The sequence below is a fragment of the Artemia sp. Qi Xiang Cuo genome, chromosome 2 (assembly GCF_049724085.1).
Source record: "Artemia sp. Qi Xiang Cuo chromosome 2, ASM4972408v1, whole genome shotgun sequence".
Taxonomy (NCBI): Eukaryota; Metazoa; Arthropoda; class Branchiopoda; order Anostraca; family Artemiidae; genus Artemia; species Artemia sp. Qi Xiang Cuo.
In genome coordinates, this window is record NC_142795.1 from 94,305,123 (window position 1) to 94,326,238 (window position 21,116).

General features: G+C 34.6%; 1 protein-coding gene across 1 annotated transcript; it reads left to right on the forward strand.

The window, feature by feature from the left end:
* Positions 1-4,378: 4,378 nt before the first annotated feature.
* Positions 4,379-20,863, forward strand: LOC148955837 (uncharacterized). Its single transcript, XM_089108370.1, has 3 exons — positions 4,379-4,441; positions 17,339-17,529; positions 20,495-20,863. The coding sequence occupies exons 1-3, from the start codon at positions 4,379-4,381 to the stop codon at positions 20,628-20,630; spliced, it is 390 nt and encodes a 129-aa protein (XP_088964496.1). The 3' UTR covers positions 20,631-20,863.
* Positions 20,864-21,116: the final 253 nt, after the last annotated feature.

The window sequence follows — 21,116 nt, forward strand, 5'->3', positions numbered from 1 at the left end:
CCTCATTTTTTCCCAAAGTCACCCGATCAAAATTTTGACATAGCCTTTTTTTTCAACTTGGTCAAAAAATATAATAGCTATGTATTTAAGGTTGACTTAATTCCCCACAGTCACCGGGGGAAGGGCTGCAAGTTATGAACTTTGCCCAATGCTTACATATAGTATTGGTTATTGGGAGTATATAGACGTTTTCAGGGGGGATTATTTCTGGTAGTGGGGGAGGGCTGGGGGTCACGTGGGAGAATCTTTCCATGGAGGAAGTTTTCATGGGGGAAGAGAAATTGCTATGAAGAGGGTGCCGGATTTCCCAGCATTATTTAAAAAAAAAACTATCAGAAATTAAATACAAAAAAACAAGTTTTTCAGCTGAAAGTAAGGAGCAACATAAAAAATTACAACGAAAAGAAATTATTACGTATATGATTGGGTTCGCCCCCTAGTCAATACCTCGTTCTTTACGCTAAAGTCTTTTCTAATACTTTCATAAGTTCTATTTATTCTAATTAACGGCCTTTGTGATAAAGGGGTAATTTTTAAAGAATTGGAACAAAATTCGAACTTTAGCGCAAAGAGCGAGGTATTGACTAAGGGGTGAACCCCCCTAATATACGTATTAAAAAATATTTGAATATAGAAGTTCGTTATGTAAGTTAATTTGTAAGTTATGTATATTTATTACTAATAAAAACGTTCGTAAATTTCGAAAAAAGCTATTTAACCAAAAAAAAGTAAAATTAATATTCAAATTTCGTTTTAATTATTCATGTACGGTGAGCCAAAATCAAAACCTACATTAATTCAAAAACGCTCAGAAACTAAATAAAAAAAACAAGTTTTTTACTGAAAGTAAGGAGCGACATTAAAACTTAAAATGAACAGAAGTTATTCTGTATATGACAGAGGCTGTCCCCTCCTCAACGCCTCGCTCTTTACGCTATAGTTTGACTCTTTCTCACAACTCTATTTTTTAAAACAACAAAAATTTTAGCGTAAAGAGCAAGGCGTTGACATGAATGTTCGATGGAACAGCGCCCTTACTATAATAGAAATCTATTGTGCCCGTAAAGAAACACCGCGCAAATTCTTCAACGTTATTTTTTGAGACGTCAGATAGTAGTGCTATTCCTGTGTCAGTCAATGGCCTGAAGGAATTATTAGCTGTCCAACCCAAGAGATATTTTTTTAACTGTCCTAGATTTTATATGCTACTCTTAACAAGAGCTGGGTTTTTTTTACCCTGCAATCTACGAAAAAATTAACGATATAGACAGAGATTCAGCTCGTCAGTCCGTCTCTTCACTTCTCCAGCAGTTCATTTCCGAGAAGAGAAATACAGAAAAATGCCTTTAAATCCAATTGAACTCTGCATCTTTCCCAATCTCACTCCTATCAAGACAAAGACTAACGAAAATGCATCATCGACTCCACATCAAGAAGACAGCTTGTTTGCTAAATTTCACGACACAACTGGGCTTCAGATGAACTCTTCAAATCAAAATGCTAACAATATAACCACTGCCCGCACAGCAGCAAATATTATTAGGGCATATGAAGAGAGAGTTCCAGTATTCTTGAGTGAGAGACATAGATCAGGAAAAAATTATTCTGATCTGCTATAATTTTTGACTGACTATCTCTACACTTACCCAGAGTTAAGTGAAATTGCTTGTATGCATCTCGCAGTGCCTGCAACTTCAGTATCAAGTGTGAGTGCATTTAGTATTGTCTGGTAGTTTACTCGAAACAGTGCTCACGGATGACTGCAAAGTCACTTGAACAGCGAATGTTTCTAAGTGATAAGTTTTGATTTATGTGACCATTTTGAATGTTTGATCTTTTTTTATATTTGATATTTTTTATTAATCAATGCTTGTCAATGTTCATTTTACTCTCATAAGCCTTAAAAACTTAAAAAACGGAAATATATGTTAAAACGACCGTTAAAAAGAAAAAACGGGCCGTGTCTGTTTTTCGGTAAAAAAACAAAAAAAAAGAAACGGAATTTATTTTTTTTATTAGTTTCTGTTAGAATCTGTTTCTGTTCCGTTTTTTAATTGCCGTTTTTTACCGTTTCTATTTTAGCCAAAAAAAGAAATGGTGCGACCCCTATTCTGAAGTGGATTAACAGATATGGCGAGGTGTACTCTCGTGCGCCACATTTTTTCCTTTTTTTTTTTTTTTTTAAGTCGTGCAAGAGAAAAACTAACCATTTTTATAAGAAAATATTTATTCCTAATATGAGCTATAGCATCATACCACGTGATTTTACCCAAGGGCGTCAAGTATGGGTGCCCCCTCCCCCCCCAAAAAAAAACTAAAAAAAAATATTTTCCATCAATTGTTGAAGAAAATGGATTTTACCTCTATTTTGGGCTGATTCGATTTTAGTTTTAGGTATATTAGCTGAATGAAATAAATAACATGAAAATCAATGAAAGAAGATCGGTCTCAGTCGGTGGGAAAAAAATCAATTTTAATAACAATATCATCCTAAGGAGTCGGTAAAATGACCATCCAGTAAGTAAAACCATCCCCCTCCCCACAAAAAAAATTAATATTTTGGCTAGTGACGCTTCCGATTGTTGGCCTACCTGTATATAAAACACGAAAAGATTTCTAATTGACAACCCAAACAGAGGGATAGGCATTGGAAGACACGGACGCTAACGTTGAATTATGGGGAAAAATAGACGAATTAGGTCAGAAATTGTCAAGGGTCTGTTGCAATGCTAGCATTCTTCGTGCATGTCTATTTTGTTTGTTTTTAGGAGGCTTTCTTAGGACCTGAAATCCACTACCCCTTCTCTTTGTACACACACAGTTAAGGAAAATACTCTCTTCAGACTTTAGGAACTTTCGCAGTGCCAATGTAAATGTTTGAGTGGATTAAAAACGAACTACCCCTTTCAGGTTAGAGGTCCATGAATGCAATACTCTTTTCAGACTTTAGGAACTTTCGCAGTGCCAATGTAAATGTTTGTGTGGATTAAAAACGAACTACCCCTTTCAGGTTAGAGGTCCATGAATGCAATACTCTTATCAGACTTTAGGAACTTCCCTTCGCAGTGCCAATGTAAATGTTTGTGTGGATTAAAAACGAACTACCCCTTTCAGGTTAGAGGTCCATGAATGCAATACTCTTTTCAGACTTTAGGATCTTCCCTTCGCAGTGCCAATGTAAATGTTTGTGTGGATTAAAAACGAACCGCCCCTTTCAGGTTAGAGGTCCATGAATGCAATACTCTTTTCAGACTTTAGGAACTTCCCTTCGCAGTGCCAATGTAAATGTTTGTGTGGATTAAAAACGAACTACCTCTTTCAGGTTAGAGGTCCATGAATGCAAAAAGCCAAACCAGATTTGAACTGCATAATAATAGAAAAAATGATCCGTGGATTAGATATGCTTCAGAAACGGTTGATGATATTAATTTGAAACTTTCCGGGTTTGTTGAAGGGGATGTTGAAGAAAGCTGCTATGCTTATAATGCTACTAAAACTATTGCTATTACACAAGCTAAGAATATTAAGGTGAATTTTAAAGGAATATTTAGGCCGATAATGAACTAGGTTAAAAGGATCTTTAAACATGTAGATTTGTCGCCAAAAAGGTGACAAAGCAATATCTCAAAAACAGCTCACACTATTAAGTCAGACCTATAAGGGTAAGTTACGGCAGATCTTAATCTAGCCAGAAGGCACTATGTGTATACTATTAATACTACTACATTACGCTTACTGCAACTAATGACGCTAAGGGAATTAAGGTGAAACTTTTAGGGGGAGCTACAATAAAAAAAAATATATGCATGCAGGTTTTCAAAAGAGTATATAAAAGATATCATAGGCAGCGCTGCTCCTTAATAGCTAGGGACATCATTGAAACTTTTGAAGGAGCTAGTTTGATTAGAAATTAAAATTTTTAGTGCTTGAGCAAATATATTTGGCCTTAGAAAGTTGCCCGATATGAAAACTTACAACAAATAGATATTATTCAATCCCTCACTCTTACACTAAAGTTTAATTTTTTGTACCAGTTCTTTGATTTGGGCAATATTGGTATTAAAATTACTTTATTTCTTTTTGTTTTTCATCGACACAGACGGATCTTATTTCATTGGTTTTTCGTCATGTATTGACTACAGTTCATTTACTAAATAAAATAAAAAAAATTAGCAAATACAATAACGGTGCTTTGTGAAACTATTTAACCATTAAAATATTTTACCAACTGACTGAAAAAATTGTGGGAGCCCCCCCCCCCTACGTGACGCCTCGGCTGAAAGATGGTGCTTGAATGGATGAGTCAATATGCTGTTCAATAGCTTCTTCTTTTCTTTGAGTTGCCCAATTCGGTTGCCCAGGAGACAAACAAATAAAGATGGAAAACCTTGAATCATTGTGTGAGAAGTTTGAGCGTATATTTTCTGGTAGTAATTCATTGGTTAGTAACTAATTATTCTTCTTACTCCCCAATTAATTGTCTCTCTATCTCTCTCTTTCTCTCTCTCTCTCTCTCCCCCCTCTCTCTCTCTCTTTCTCTTTCTCTCTCTCTGTCTCTCTGTCTCTCTCTCTCTCTCTCTCTCTCTCTCTCTCTCTCTCTCTCTCTCTCTCTCTCTCTCTCTCTCTCTCTCTTTCTTTTGCCCTTCTTCTTACTTTAGCCTAAATTTTTCATCATCTACGCGGATACTTACTGAGTCTGCTTGTTCGGTTCCATTCAAGGTAGGGGCTATGGAAGTACGACCCCTACATCTTTTGAGGGTCAGTTAGTGGTCTAAGCGTCAAATAAAATTTTGAATGTCCAAAAAGTTGATAACAATTAGGTTGATAACTCAATAATATTTGGTCTTTTTAAGTAAATCAAATTCAGAGTGACTTTTTATAAATAACCCATGTAAAGCTTGAAGCAAAACGTATGTCCTTGTGATAAATTAATTTGGAAAAAATAAATTTTGTATAATGATAGTAAAGAACGAAGTTGAAAGTTAAAATGAACGAAATTACTGGTTCGCAAAACCATTTCAAATAAACTGGCTCGTTATATTTCTTAATTTTTGGAGAATTCTACTAGGAACAGAAAGATCCTTAAGTAGCCTGAAGAAAATACACGACTAATTTATAATGGTCTCATTTGAGGGTCAATTAGCGGTCTGAGCGTCAAATGAAATTTTGAATATCCGGAAAGTAGATAACCTCGCTCTTTACGCTAAAGTTCGAATTTTTATTCCACTTGTTTAAGAATACCCCATGAATCACAAAGGCCGTTTAATTAGAGTAAATAGCTCTTTTGTAAGTACTAAAAAAACTTTAGCGTAAAGAGCGAGGCAATAAAAAGGGTGGGGGGCGAGCCCACCCATATACGTAATAATTTCTGTTCGTTTTAAGTTTTAATGTTGCTCCTTACTTTTAGTTGAACAATCTTGTTTTTTTTAATTTAATTTCTGACCGTTTTTTTAAAATGGTGTGAAATCCGGCGCCCCCTTCGTGGAAAATTCCCTTCCCCCAGGAAAAATTTGTCCATGGAAAGATTATCCCACATAATCCCCTCCACGACCCCCCACCAGAAAAAATCCCCCCTGAAAACGTCTGTATATTTCCCAATAACCAATACTATATGTAAACAATGGGCAAAGCTCATAACTTTCCGCCCTTCCCCTATGGACTGTGGGGAATTAAGTCGTCTTCCAAGAAATAGTTGTTAGATTTTTAAACTATCCTGAACAAAATGGCTATCTCAAAATTTTCATCGGATGATTTTGAGAAAAAAATGAGCGCTGGAAAGGGCCTAGTTGCCCTCCAAATTTTTTTCACTTAAAAAGGTCACTGGAACTTTGAATTTCCGTTTGAATGAGCCCTCTCCCGATGAACTAGGACCACTGGGTCGATACGATCACCCCTGGGGGGAAAAAAATAGACACGCATCCGTGATCTTTCTTCTGGCAAAAATATGAAATTCCACATTTTTGTAGATAGGAGCTTGAAACCTCTACATTAGGTTTCTCTGGTACGTTGAATCTGATGGTGTTATTTTCATTAAGATTCTCTGAATTTTAGGGGGTGTTCCCCCCTTTTTACGAAAATAAGGCATAGGTTTTCAACTTCTGATGGGTAAAAAACATATTTTGTGTAAAAAAAAAAAAAAAACTTTAACTTTTGATGGGTAGGGCTTAACTTGATGAAATCTATATATTTGAAATCAACATAAAAATCTGATTCTTTTGATGTATCTATTGCCATCAAAATTCCGCGTTTAAGAGTTTCGGTTACTGTTGAGCCGGGTCGCTCCTTACTAACAGTTCGTTACCACGAACTGTTTGATGTAAATTAAAAATTGAATTATATAAGAAATATTATTCTATACTATTAATTTCTTAGACCAAACTGCTTTTCCATTTACAGAATTTACAGATTTATACAATTTTATAGAATTTACAAATTTATAGATTATGAAAATACAGACTGAATGAAGATATAGATAACAAAGATTACTGAAAAAAAACAAATGAATGTGGATTGACAGTTTTATATGTATATATGTATATATATATATATATATATATATATATATATATATATATATATATATATATATATATATATTATATATATATATATATATATATATATATATATATATATATATATATATATATATATATATATATATATATATATATATATATATATATATATATATATATATATATATATATATATATATATATATATATATATATATATATATATATATATATATATATATATATATATATATATATATTCATTGTTAAAAGTCTTTATATTTTTTTATTTATTGAAGTTAAAAAAGAGAAAATATTGAAGCATATTTTGCTTTAGGTAAAATACAGATTATGCACTAGTCTTTAGAAGGCATGGGGGCGTCAGTCCTACTCATCTTAGTTTCTGCTCGTTTTGAGTTTGACTGGGTTTTACTTGGCTATTTTTTGTAATTTCTGTTCGTTTTTTGGTTTCATTTATTTATTGATGGTGATTTGTGGTAGTTTTATGTTAGAAAATTATTTGCCTCTATTTTTGTTCATTTTTCATGTAGTTTAGCCCTTCACTTTTCGTTGAAATACTTGTTTTGCGAAAAGTTTTATTATATTAATTTGTTTTTGTTTTTTGTTGACATAGTCTTTTCAATGGTCACAGAAAAATAAAACTTAAGACCCTTTTCTAAAACATCTATGCTATTTTGGATACCTGAATGCACTTTCACTTCTTTTCTTTAGTTCAATTGTAAGATAAGAAGTTAAAGCAGTAGTAGCCCTGAACGTTTCAACTTAATACCCTCAGTCGTTCTTAATTTTGCTGAGACGTCTTATTGACAACCAGCAGGCGCATAGTGCCTTTTTATTTCATTTTAAATCAATATAAAATTTCCGTGAATATTTCTACTTTATATCCTATTCTATACCCTATTCCCGCCTGGACATGCTGACAACCTGGATGAACTTAAGCTATTTTGATTTAGTTCAATAGTGACAGTAATGGCAGCAGTAATAGTAGAAGAAGAAGCAGCAAAAGTGGTATCGCTGATACACCCTTTTGGCGATTTGCATGCTCATAGTGTGTTTTGACTTAGTTCAACAACCACATTTCAACTAATTATATTTGGTCTATCCATACTGGAAACCGGAATTTTCCAGATTTTGGTTTTTCTTATCTCAAAATGAAGAAGTTTTTAAGATAGCATCACATTTTCATTAATATTGCTTCATCAAACCACTTTTCGTCTACAAAAGTTCAAACACCTGACGATTTTTTATTTCTAAGGTACAGCTACACCTTCAAATAAAAGTTAAATATATCTTTTTAAGCTATTTGGTGCCATATATACTTAGGCTATTTTTTGCTTAAATACTCAAGCTTCTTCATTTTTAATTTGACGCTGCTAGTATCAAAAACTGCCTAACTACATGTGAAGAAAAACAAAAAATTTCAAAAATCTTATCTAGAATTTAATTCAGATGTTTCCTATTTTTTTTAGATATCCCATAAAATTACTTGAATCTATCATAGAAGAAACACAAAAAAGGCAAAAAAGGATTCATCAACTTCACAACCGCCAACAGATATCATCCACTTGGTGGGGGCTAAGAAACTTTTCCCTGCTGTACCCTATATTCCCAAATTGAGTGACGAACTGAGAAGAATCCTAAAAAAAACATAACCTTAATGTTACTTCTAAGAATTCAATAAAATACAGAGCTTTTTCGACAGCGGCAAAGATAAAATCAGCCCCATTTTGGGCATTGGTATTTATAAGGTTCCCTGTTCTTGTGGCTGTTTTTATTTTGGAAGAATCCATCAGCAATTGGGGCAAAGGTTGTCGGAAAAAAGGTCCTCAATCGACAAAGCCATAGGGCTACACCAAAGGCCTGAGACTTTTGATTCCGCCTTGGCTCGAGACGTCTATGAATTCCCACACCATTTCATTTTGCTTGATAACACCTCCATTATTGCCCCCGATAAGGGTCTCATACAAGTTTTCAGAGAGGCAGTTGAAATGAAAAAGCACATTCATCAAAAGGTCGCCCTCAATAGACATACTGGTGAAACCAATCTAAACCCCATTTATAATGAAATTATTTATTTAAGAATGTTTTACATAAATTTAAAGAAATAACTGCCTTTTTATCGTTGCTTGGAAAGGGTCTTTCCTATTTCAGTGTCAGTGTTTGTTTTTTATATTATCCTTTGGATTTATATCTGTATTTTTTTTTTTTTTTTTTTTTTTTTTTTTTTTTAATTGCACTAAAGACGGTCAAGTGAAGGTCTTGGACCGGAATATTTGCATAGTCTTCTTCGTTTTTTCACTGGATATTACTGTCCTCGTTTCTCTCTTCTTTGCGATTCTCTCGTTTTGTCATGATTAGCCAGTGTGGTCTCACCAATCATACAATCAGATTTCACTTCCACTGTCCATTGTACTTCAAAGAAGAGGTCAGTAACCGTAAAAGGCATTGCTCTTCTTAAACCTTACGAGTAATCACTTAGGGGAATTTGCAACAGTTATCCAGGCTGAAATTTTTGGCTTAGAATAAGCAGCTAAGAGACTGGGTCTACTGAGAAGCAAAGGAAAGAATATTTGCATTTTATATGGTAACTAAACATGCCTTAAAACTCTTGAGAATCTTAAAATCAGAAAAAAGGGGAAATTAAATTGCAATGAAGCCTCAAACAGACTAGCAACCAACGCTAACCGTGCTACACTGCCGTGGCCCCCAAGATATTCAGGGATCATAGGTAACGAATGGTCAGATAAAGCAGATAAGGCTACTACTAACAGCTCAATGCAGCACCAAGCCGCCTGAGGCCAAAACAGCTACACGCGCTCCTCCTTCATCCCGATCCATCCATAACCTCCCTCTTTACCCCCTCCCAAGAAGTTCCCATTTCCTTTGGGATCAATAACTTGTTATGGACCGAAACCTTTCATTCCCATCACTCAGAGTTGCTGGAATGTGGCTACAAAGATATAAACCCTTGAGAGGATGGAGTAAAATTGGCAGAGCAAAGGTGAGATGTAAAGAAAGAAAGGAAGTAATATAAAAACTTAATCTACGCTGATTTAATAGTTCGGGAATACGAGTAATTATTGAATCCATTACAGGATTTGAGAATTTTTAGAGTAATGTTACTCGAATTGGAAGAACTGATTTCCCAGTTTGTCAAGCGTCTGATTTTCTAGCTTTAAAGATTTCCGAGAATATTAGTCTTGCCACAGGGATACAGTAACTCATCACAGTCCAATTTTTTTCATGTGATTTTGTAAACTTCTAGATTTTCTTTTCAATGGACACTTGATCAACTTTCTAATTTGGTCATTAGCGTAACCAGTAAATACTTGTACCCTTGTTAGAAAGGCTGTGCTATCTCAAGTTGAGGAGCACGTGTGCTGAAATTTGTTATATAATTGGTCTTAGTCGATCAAAAATCTAATATCGGCCATTGGGACATCATTACTTGCCAAAAAAAAAAAAAAAATTACGTCGCAAAAGTTTCTTGAACTCAGTCTCATTTTGTACTGAACATTTGCTCAAGTTTGTTAATTTGGTTTGTTGAAACTGAGCTGCTGTTGCAGCTTGAAATTATAAAGAGGTATATAAGTCAGCTTTATAAGTCAAAGGGATTGCAATTATGGACTTATGGTTAAACAGCAAGCCTAATCTAACGATCACCCTAAGTCAAAAGCAATGAATTACTACTACTACTACTACTACTACTACTACTACTAACAACTCACTGCAGCACCAAACCACTTGAGGCCAACACAGCTACGCACGCTCCTCCTCCATCCCAATCTCTTCAAAGCCCTCTTTGCATCCTCTCAGGAGGTTCCCCTTTTCCTTAGATCTCCCTTAATACATGGATGAGGGGACTTCAAGCGTGCTAAATATAATAAAGGCTCTTTTCTCCCGCTCTAACCATAGGCCTGCTTGACGTTATAAGATTTCACCACCGTGGCACCAGCCCTTGCCACAATCAAATTGTTCATTAATGAACAGAGTTGGTAAATAAAAATTTACTTAAGTTCTAAATTTGATTTGTAGCATAAAAAAGGGTAATATTATTCATAAATCAAACAGCCTGCAGCAATAAACTGTGAATAAGGAGCACTCCCGCTAATAGTTGCCGAAACCGAAACAAAGGAGTTTTTATAATAGTATATATGCTAAAAGAATTTAATTTTCAGGGTTATCCTTAGTTTACAAAATCCGTTAAGCTTAAAGTTAATCACCAGAAGTTACGAGTCGGAGAAAATTTGCTTTATTCTAGACAAAGGGGGAAACATCCCCAAAAGGGCAAGTAATCTCGATGAAACTTAAGGCTTCAAATTCGACGTATCAGAAAACCCTGTGGCAGATGTTTCAAGTCTCTATCTATGAAAATACGAAATTTCATTTCTTAGGGGGTGGGGGGGTGGGGTGGTGGTAATCATGAATGAGTGTTTATTCGTTGTTTTTCTTTGAGAAGTGATTGCATCAAACAAATGGTCGTAGAATATTGGGTAAATTCTTATTCAAATTGAAATTTATAGTACCCTTATTAAGTAGCAACAAAGATTGTACCACTGAAAAGTGGTGTTTTCAGCCACTACAATGGGGCGCAAAACACCAATTTTAAGCCAAAGAACAAAATCTAATTGAGTGGAAATTATGTCATTGCTAGTTGATTCAAAATTATCGATAAACTTTTTAGTGAGCCTTGACCAGGGTTGCAAACTTCTCAGTTCTTGTTTATGTCCTCTGAGTATTCAAAAATGTGTCATTTTTTGCCAAATTATGTCCATATTTCGTCTATAGTACGTCCATAATATGTCCATCTTGAAACCTCAGAAACTATTTGTATTTTACGACTTGTGCTGTTGACCAAAAGATGCTTTGTAAACCTCTTTCAGCCATTTTATGGCGCAAAACAGTAATTTTAAGCCAAAGAACAAAACCTAATTGCGTGGAAATTATATCATAGCTAGTAGATTCAAAAAATTACCGAAAAACTTTTTAGTGAGCCTTGACCAGGGTTGCAAACATCTCAGTTCTTGTTTATGTCCCCTGAGTATCAAAAAATGTGTCATTTTTGCCAAATTATGTCCATATTTCGTCTATAATACGTCCATAGTATGTCCATCTTGAAATCTCAGAAACTATTTGTATTTTACGACTTGTGCTGTTAAACCAAAAGATGCTTTGTAAACCTCTTTCAGCCATTTTATGGCGCAAAACAGTAATTTTAAGCCAAAGAGCAAAATCTAATTGAGTGGAAATTATGACATAGCCAGTCGATTCGAAATTACCGAAAAACTTTTTACTGAACCTTGACAGCAGGCTAATGCTGCGTGGCGGGGCATTCGTTCCTAAAGATAATTAAATAAAAAAAACAAGTTTTTTAACTGAAAGTAAGGAGCGACATTAAAACTTAAAACGAACAGAAATTATTCCGTATATGAAAGGGGCTGTCCCCTCCTCAACGCCCCACACTTTACGCTGAAGTTTGACTCTTTCTCACAACTCTACTTTATAAAACAAAAAAAAACGTTAGGGTAAAGAGCGGGCGTTGAGGAGGGGACAGCCCCTTTCATATACGGAATAATTTCTGTTCGTTTTAAGTTTTAATGCCGCACTTTACTTTCAGTTAAAAAAACTTGTTGTTTTACTTAATTTCTGAACGTTTTTGGATTAATGCAGATTTTTAAATTGGATCACCGTATATGAATAATTAAAACAGAATTTGCATATTAACTTTACTTTTTTTTAACTAATAATAATTTTATAATAACCTAAGTTTGATTTTTGTTCCAGTTGTCTAAGAATGACTCCTGAATCACAAAGTCTGTTTAATTAGAATAATAACCTCTTTTGAAAGCTAAAAAAGAAATTTTAGCGTAAGAACGAGCTATTGAGGAGAGGCAACCCATCTCATATACGTAATATTCTCTGTTAGTTTTAAGTTTTAATGTTGCTCCTTACTTTCAGTTGAAAAAACTTGTTTTTTGTTTAATTGATGATCGTTTTTTAAATAACGTCAGGAAATCCAGCTCCCCCTCCATGAAAAATTCCCTTCCCCCATGAGAATTTTTCCATTGAAAGATTCTCCGACGCAACTTAAATTAACGATATTTGCGAAACTAATTATGTAAGGCATAGTAACAAAACGGCCAAAGAGGTCGAAACTTTTTAAGAAAATGAAAGTCACAAGTTGAGCAATTCTCAAATGATCGAAATAAATGAAAGAAAATATCTTTAAAAGATATACGTAATAATTTATGTTCGTTCTAAGCTTTAATGTTATTCCTTACTTTCAGTTGGAAAAACTTGTTTTTTTTTAATTTTATTTAATAACAACCATAAGCCGAGACATACAATATCTTTGGCTTATTATCACATGAAAATAATAGTTATGAAGCTGCTTAAAGTAGAATTAAATCAGTCGGAAAATAACACAAACAAATTATTGCTTATATCGGCCATTATTTAACAAGATTTGAACTTTAGCGTAAAGAGCGAGGTATTGACGAGGGGGGCAAACTTCCTCATGTACGTAATATTAGGGGGTTCACCCCGTCGTCAATACCTCGCTCTTTATGCCAAATTTTGAATTATGTTCCAATTCTTTAAGAATGACCCTGAATCACAAAGGCCGTTTAATCATAGGCAGCGCAATCGCGCTGCCTAAGTAAAGAACGATGTTGGCACAATGTATTATTTATTTTTTCCATACCAGGGCACTTCGTATCGTATCAAGGAGTTGTCGTAGAAACATCGAAAAGGGCTCATTCGATTGGAAATCGGAATGGCTAGTGCCCTTTTTAATAGTCGAAAGTGATTGGAGGGCAACCATCCCCCCATCCAACCACCCCCCACGCCCATCATTCCCCCAAACACATCCAATCAAAATTTTGAGATAGCCATTTTGTTCAGCGTAGTTGATTTCCAGATAGAAAATATCTTTTGGGGAGGACACCCCCCACAACCCTTAGGGCAAGGGTTCTAAGTTATACACTGGGGGCATATAAGAACGATGTTGGAGCAATGTATTATTTTTTTTTTCTTTAGAGCAGGGTACTTCGTACCAAAGCAGTTGTCGTAGAAACTTCGAAAAGGGCCCATTCAATTGGAAATTGGAGTGGCTTGTGCCCTTTTAATAGTTGAAAGTGATTAGTGGGCAAATAACCCCCCCCCCCCCCCACGCCCATCATTCCCACAAACACATCCGATAAAATTTATTAGATAGGCATTTTGTTCAGCGTAGTTGTTTTCCCAATAGAAATTATGTTTTGAGGAGGATACTACCCCATAGCCTTCAGGGCAATGTTTGTAAGTTATGCCCTGGGGGCATATAAGGTTTTTACAGAAAGCGTTGTCGTAGAAACTCAAAACGAGCAGAAATTAACATAAGTTGGGCTCAAAACCCTAATGCCTTCCCAACGCCAGAACAAAATTTGCACTTTACTGAAAAAAAATATAAAGGTTTTTACTTTTTTCGTTTTAATAAATCAAATAATATTAACATTTTGATTACTAAATATCAGTATATGTATATTAAAATGACAATGTATATTCATTTGTATTTTTTTTTTTTTCAGTAAAGTGCAAATTTTGCTCTGACCTTGGGAAGGCATAGGGGTTTTGAGCCCAACTTATGTTAATTTCTGCTCGTTTTGAGTTTGACTCGGTTATATATTGTAATTTCTCTTGGTTTTGGGTTTCATTTATTTATCGATGCTGATTTGTGGTAGTTTCACGCTTGGTAAATTATTTGATTTCATTTTTGCTCATTTTTTGTTTAATGGAGTTCTTTACTTTTCTTTGAAAAACTTATTTTGTGGAAAAAGTTTGTTTAATTAATCAGAATAAATAGCTCTTTTGAAATTACTAAAAATACTTTATCGTAAAGAGCGAGGTATGGACGAGAGGACGAACCGACTCATATAAGTTTTAATGTTACTCCTTGCTTTCAGTTGAAAAAACTTGTTTTTTATTTAATTTCTGATTGTTTTTTAAACAATGCTGGAAAATTCAGCGCCCCCTTCATGGAAATTCTCTTCCCCCAAGAAAAATTCCTTGATGGAAAGATCCTCTCATGTTTCCCAATCCCTCCCCCCACCAGAAAAAAAAACCCTGAAAACGTCTGCATACTTGCCAATAACCAATAATTTATGTAAACACTGGGCAAAGTTCATAATTTGGAGCCCTTCCCCCGGGGAATTTGGGGGATTAAGTCATCCTCAAAGACATAGCTATTAGATATTTCGACTATGCTGAACAAAATGGCTATCTCAAAATTTTGATCCGGTGACTTTGGTAACAAATGAGCGTGGGAGGGTGTCTAGTTGCCCTCCAATTTTTTTTCTCACTTAAAAAGGGCACTAGAACTTTTAATTTCTGTTCGAATGAGCCCTCTCACGAAATTTTAGGACCACTGGGTCGATAGGATCACCCCAAGGGGAAAAAATAAAATAAACACGCATCAGTGATCTTTCTCTGGCAAAAATACAAAATTCCACATTTGTGCAGATAGGAGCTTGAAACCTCTACAGTAGGTTTATCCGTTAAGCTGAATCTGATGGTGTGATTTTCAGTGAGATTATATGACTTTTAGGGGGTGTTTCCCCCTCTATTCGAAAATAAGACAAATTTTCTGGGGCTCGTAACTTTGATAGGTAGGACTAAACTTGATGAAACTTGTATATTTTAAATCAGCATAAAAATCCGATTTTTTTTATGTATCTATTGGTATCAAAATTCCGTTGTTTTAGTTTCGGGTATACTATTGAGCCGGTTCGCTCCATACTTAGTTCGTTACCACAAACCTTTTGAAAATGTAGTCCATACAAAATAAAATGTTGATATACACATTCATATTTGCTTCATTTAACGAAATTGATTCATTTGAGGCTTGACAAGATTATATAAAGATGTGTACACTTAAGCATCAGTTATTATGTATGGGACCCGGTGAATTCTTAATGCAAGTGGTGAGAGGAGTCTAGAGTGTTTTCAAAAAAAAAATTATAACTCTCCGAAAGCCTTCAGATAAATATAGAAGGACCTTTTTTTGGGGGGGGGGGGGGGGTTATAAATCAGCATCTAATTCCCCTTTATTCCCCGGAATATTTTTGGACTAAACCTGTAATATGGGTGCTGCACGGTGATAGCTCCCCTTTTGTTTCAGAGCTGTTTTTCCTGTAATATAATAGATCACACTTATATACTTACCAGCACAAAATGTGGAGATGTAGGGGAAGGCATCCTGAATGTTACAAGGAAACTTCCAAGGGAAGGGGGGAGGGGGACACAGTTTACCAGGAGCTTTGTTGCTGCCAACTTTCACATCTTTAGCTGCTTTGTCAAGAACCTAATATTTTTTTTTTAATCAGCTTTTATTGGGGTACTAGGCAACTTTTCAGATTTAATATGTTTAGCTGCTTCATAAAGTGTAATTTGGCCAATTATTCTGGTATACGCTTAAGGAGCATTGTGATTGGCTAAAAAGGAATGCGCGGATTGACGACACAAAAAGAAACCAATGGATTTGTTGCATACTTTTTAAAATGGAAGCATATAACATTAAATTTCTCTTTTCCTCTTTGATAGCAGCCACTAGAATTGCTCATTGATGCAGTTGAATAAAATTACAATAGCTTTTTCGTGTGAACTTAGGATTATATTTTACATGGTTTCTTATGCTTTAGTCATAAATATTCAATTTTTATTTGTGGTTCATTATTTGTTTGCTTGTGTTGGATCATAACAAAATATTGAAAGCCAATTTCTTATGAAATTACATTCGAAATTATAATCGAATTCAACCACGTCATTGATGCCTGCAATCTGTCTTTTACCCCCACTTTCTCCAAACATTCCGTACAGTTTTGGAATTTTGCGAAATATTCTTATATCTTATAATATAAATGGCCCCACACTCAGCCCTAATAATGTATTCTCCATTAATTCAATTTCATCTGTACTGTGGGTCCCTTATAAATCACACACACTAAAGAACGAGCCCCCGGAAATAAAGCTGCAGAGTCACTCAAATATGACATTACGTCCCAGAGAAGCAACTTTACAATATATTTGTCTGCTATATTATCTTTATGTTATCTTTACTACATCATATTATATTATGATATTATACATTTTTTTCAAAATATACGTGTTTTCCGTCATTGTATATGAAGATGTAGTTTTGTAAAAAAAAAAACGAATTGAATCTCAATAGTACGCTTTTAATACTTATAAAAAGCACTAGGTATGACAATTTCCTTTCAAATGAGCCCTTAAACAGCTCACTATGAGGATCCACTGCCCTACTAACGGTAAAGAAAAGAAAAAAAAGAAAAAAGTGAGTTCCCTCAACACCATTTTTGACGGTTTTCAAGGTTACTTTTGAAATTCCTATTGTTTTAGCCATAAACTTTTTTCATTAAGATTAATCGAAATCATAGCTACCATTCCTGAATCAACCACAAATGACAGTTCTGTCGTACTTGATAGTTTTTTTTAAAAATGAGTTTAAATTTTTGGTTACTATGGTCCATGGTTCGTTCTTTACTAGGTTCAAACCAATGGTGTCGTTTGGGGGACAAGGAGGGGCGATAGTCCTCCCTAATAATTTGGAGAAAAATTATTATATAGCCCATGCCCCTTGACTCTCTGGATATGGACCTCTCTTGTCCCCCCCCCTCCAATAAAAATGCTGTAGCTACACCCCTGGTACAAACCATAATCTAGAAGTAGGAAGCCATGGTTTCAACAAGTGCCTAACTCTTCAACTTGAAATGTGAATTAGAAAATATATATATTTTTTTTAGGAACATGTTAAACTTCCTGAACTGCACAAAAAGTACACTATTCTCCAAACACTGCTTCAAAGGCAAAAAGATATACTGAATAATTCTGAAGGTTTGAAGAAGGAGATTGATTCATTAAGGGAGCGCCTTGTAGCCTTAGAGAAAGAACATGCTGAAAAAGATAAAAACCATAAAAAAGTGCTAAGGTATAGGTAAGTTTTCTTGCATTGTTCTATACTAAACTGACGGCAAAAACGTTGGACAGCGCCAACTTAAAAACGGTGATGTTAGACTTCTTCTGAATCTTCTTTCATGGAAGAAGACTGTGAAGCCTGAGAGAAGAGTTCGTCAAAAACCAATTGAGAATTACCTGTTTCGAAATTCGTACATTTTAAAGCTTCGAGTGCTGAATTTCATATACACATAAGGAGCAGAATTTATTCCGGGATAGGGTCAAATTTACCCAATTCCTAAAAACAAACAATTTTCTCGTTCGCTTGAAACATCAAAACTATAACCATCAATGGGAATGAAAGATCCCATCCCTACCTAAGCGCACTGTGTAACACAACTTTACAGATGAAATAGATGCTTAATATAAGAACATATCAAAACGACACGTTTCCTTTCTTGAAACATTATATAGACTGAATACATCGTAATTCATATTTAATCTTTAGTCTTCTTCAGTAAAAGACGAATTATATTCTAGTTAAGAAATCAGCGGATCTGGATACAAAACAGCCCTCTAGCATATGGCATTTTTACTAATTTAGAGTCATAATGGTTCTTTGCCTTTATTGAAACAAATTCTAATGAATTTAACAAACACACACCTTCCTTTTGATCATTAGGCCGTCAAATGCTTTTCTTCTTTTTAAGTCTGCTTTGTGTGGAAAGTGGGGCTTTATAACAAAAACTTATTCGAGGAAAAAGTGAAAGCAGCATTGATCCTACCCCAAAATGTATGTAAACACGATGGGATCTCAAAAACCTTAGATACAAATTTTCAAGACAGAAGATTATTCAGCGTTAGCCAGATATTTCAGATCTAATCAGCATTTTAGCTATTCTTGAAATATGAGCAGAGCTAACTCTACGACAAAGAGTTAGGGGTCTCGAAAAGTCAGTATTAAAGTTCCAAGGAAAGTGCTCACGAAAGCTGTGTAGATGTAGATGGCTGAACATATAAGATTTGGAGCTTCCTATCGATTTATTAATATTAGCTATGTATAGATATAGCTGTGATATAGATATATCTGTAGATGTAGATAAAGCTGTGTATAGATATAGATGGCCGAGGATAAAAGATTTGGAGTTTACAATCGATTTTCTATATCTGACATTTCAAACATACTCATTGAAGGGCCAAGAAAAAAACTTTTGGTAATGCACTTTCTCATGCCGAGGTAAACCCGTGAAGAGAGAGACGGGAAACGGAAGAACTGCTTTCGGACTAGAGCTTAAATGGGATCTAACTAATAAGCGCGAGCACCATTGTCATTTTTGAATTAACAACAATCCGCTCTCCGTAAGTAGGACCTAGGAGGTCACCGAAAAACAAAAGAAGGCTTGTCATTTGGAGCTTTGTGGACTACTTAAAGTTAGGAAGAATAAACTTCATTTAGTCATCACAGCAGCTTTTAATGTCTTCCTACAAACAATAGAACTACTATCAAAGTAGTGTATGCTTCAAGCCGATTACCGTAGCCCTAAAATAGCATTTAGACAATGAGTTTACCAGATTTATTTGGCACGATACGTTTTTGAGTCAAAATTTGAGTCAACGACCCTTTTATGACACATAGCGAATTTTAGAAAACGAAAGTACGAAAACAAAATATTTTATTATTTTTTGGAAGGATCAAATCGGATTTAGTTGAGCATTAGTTTCATATAAACCGTATTTTAGTTTACTGACAAAAAAACATCACTAAAAGAACTATGTTTTAATTACTTGAAGGACGAATCTGATTTGATTTAGCAGAACATTTAGTTTGGTGTAAACTACATTTGAATCGGTATTTAGTTGACCAAAAACATCTTTAAATTAAGAATTTCTATTTCTATTTTTACTATATCCAAATCGACTTACTATTGTATTTAGTGTAAGATTAACTGTATTTAAATCATTCCTTATGGATAACAAAATTTGCAGAACATTTGGTTTAATATAAATCTATTTAATTCGACCTTGAATGACTAAAAAAATATCACAATAATTTTTTTTTTCAGTATTTGTAGGCGAAGAATGGGTGTAAGTTACCCATTACCAATAATTTTTCAATAAGTTACCATATTCTCCCATATTCTTTGATTTGTAGGATACAGACAAAACAAGATTAAGAAAATATTTGTTCTCGTTATTGGTAAGATGAACCCTTTTCTATTTAGAAGAATATTTAAAAGAAAGATGGACCTGTTAAAATCAGTAACGCAAAGTCGATGGACAATCCCTGCAGCCCTGGAGGCTTAGCTCATACTTTTTCTGTCAGCCTGACTATATAGAATGTAACATCCCTTTTGAATAAGAATAGCTACTATGACCAAGACTTTATTTCAGGCTGACCCATGTTAGTTTTCTAATAAGCATTATACATGTCGCATTTTTTTTTGGGGGGGGGGGGCAATTAACGAATTAGGTTCCTGAAAAGCTGATTTACTTCGACTACACACTATATTACCTAGATTTTATTAAATAGATTTTTTATTAAACTATCTTATTACCCAGATTTATTTGTAGATTCAGTTATATATATCTCGAAATTTTTATTTTGTAACTTAATTTTAACCCATTTTCTAGTTATAATCAATGTTCCAAATATCTTATGTACAGTGCAAAATGGAAACGCAACCCTTCAAAAAGGCATAGAGTGGCTTTTAATTCACTGGCTGTTCAACTAATATCTATTGATCACAGGCACCTATTTTGGAGCAGCTAAAATATCCAACCACCTCTCCCTAAAAGAAAAATAATTTGCAAAGAGCTTAAATTTGTCAAGATCAAAAGGAGATAGGTTTTTTTTTTTTTTTTTTTTTTTTTAGAACAGCTTTTTTCTACTAAGCTTTCAGCCCTTGTCACCATCGAAAAAAAAAAGTTTAGAGCATTAAATTTTTAATGTCTTGGAAATTTTTTTGTGAGTGCTCTTGGTAGTAAAAACTTTATTTCTTTTTTAGATTGCGAAACGTACAGCTTGAATCACAGCAGAAACAGAAGAGGGACAGACAGTTCGAAACACTGAGGGGGTTGAGTGGCCGTCTGGAATACTTGCGTGCCAGCTCCTATCCAATATTTCCAGCCAATGTACAGTGAGAGCCTTAGATTCCCAGTTTTTAAAGAAAATCTATAATCAAGGGCAATACGTTTGTGCGAGGTTTTGACAGAGAATTTGTGTTATACTTTGTTATATATAATTGTGTTTGTGTTCTGTTGTGTTCGCAAAACACACCGTGTTGTAGTTTTCGATACTCCAAAAATATTCTTAGAAATATGGTCCAAAGTTTCTATACAACCAACCTTTGTGTTGAGCTTAAAATCTGGGTAAATTTAGATTTTAATAAACATGACATTTTTCCTTAAATGAAAATTGCCACATACCGATTAATAAGCCATACAATTGACTACCCTATGGAACAAGGGATGTTACCAAATCCTTCATCTTCTAAGTTTGAAAAGCATACTCTCTTTGTCTGTGAATCTTGAAAAGGCATCGAAAGTGATATTTCGATGACGATCCCTTCATCTTTTGAAACCGCACAGTGATGGAACAAAAAACGTTCATAACCAAATAACTAAATA

Excerpts from the sequence above, each read along its gene's own strand:
- LOC148955837 (XM_089108370.1), top strand. The coding sequence starts at position 4,379 with ATGGAAAACCTTGAATCATTGTGTGAGAAGTTTGAGCGTATATTTTCT. Across the intron at positions 4,442-17,338 it reads TTTCTGGTAGTAATTCATTG|GAACATGTTAAACTTCCTGA; the intron begins GTTAGTAACTAA and ends TATTTTTTTTAG. Across the intron at positions 17,530-20,494 it reads AAAAAAGTGCTAAGGTATAG|ATTGCGAAACGTACAGCTTG; the intron begins GTAAGTTTTCTT and ends TTTCTTTTTTAG.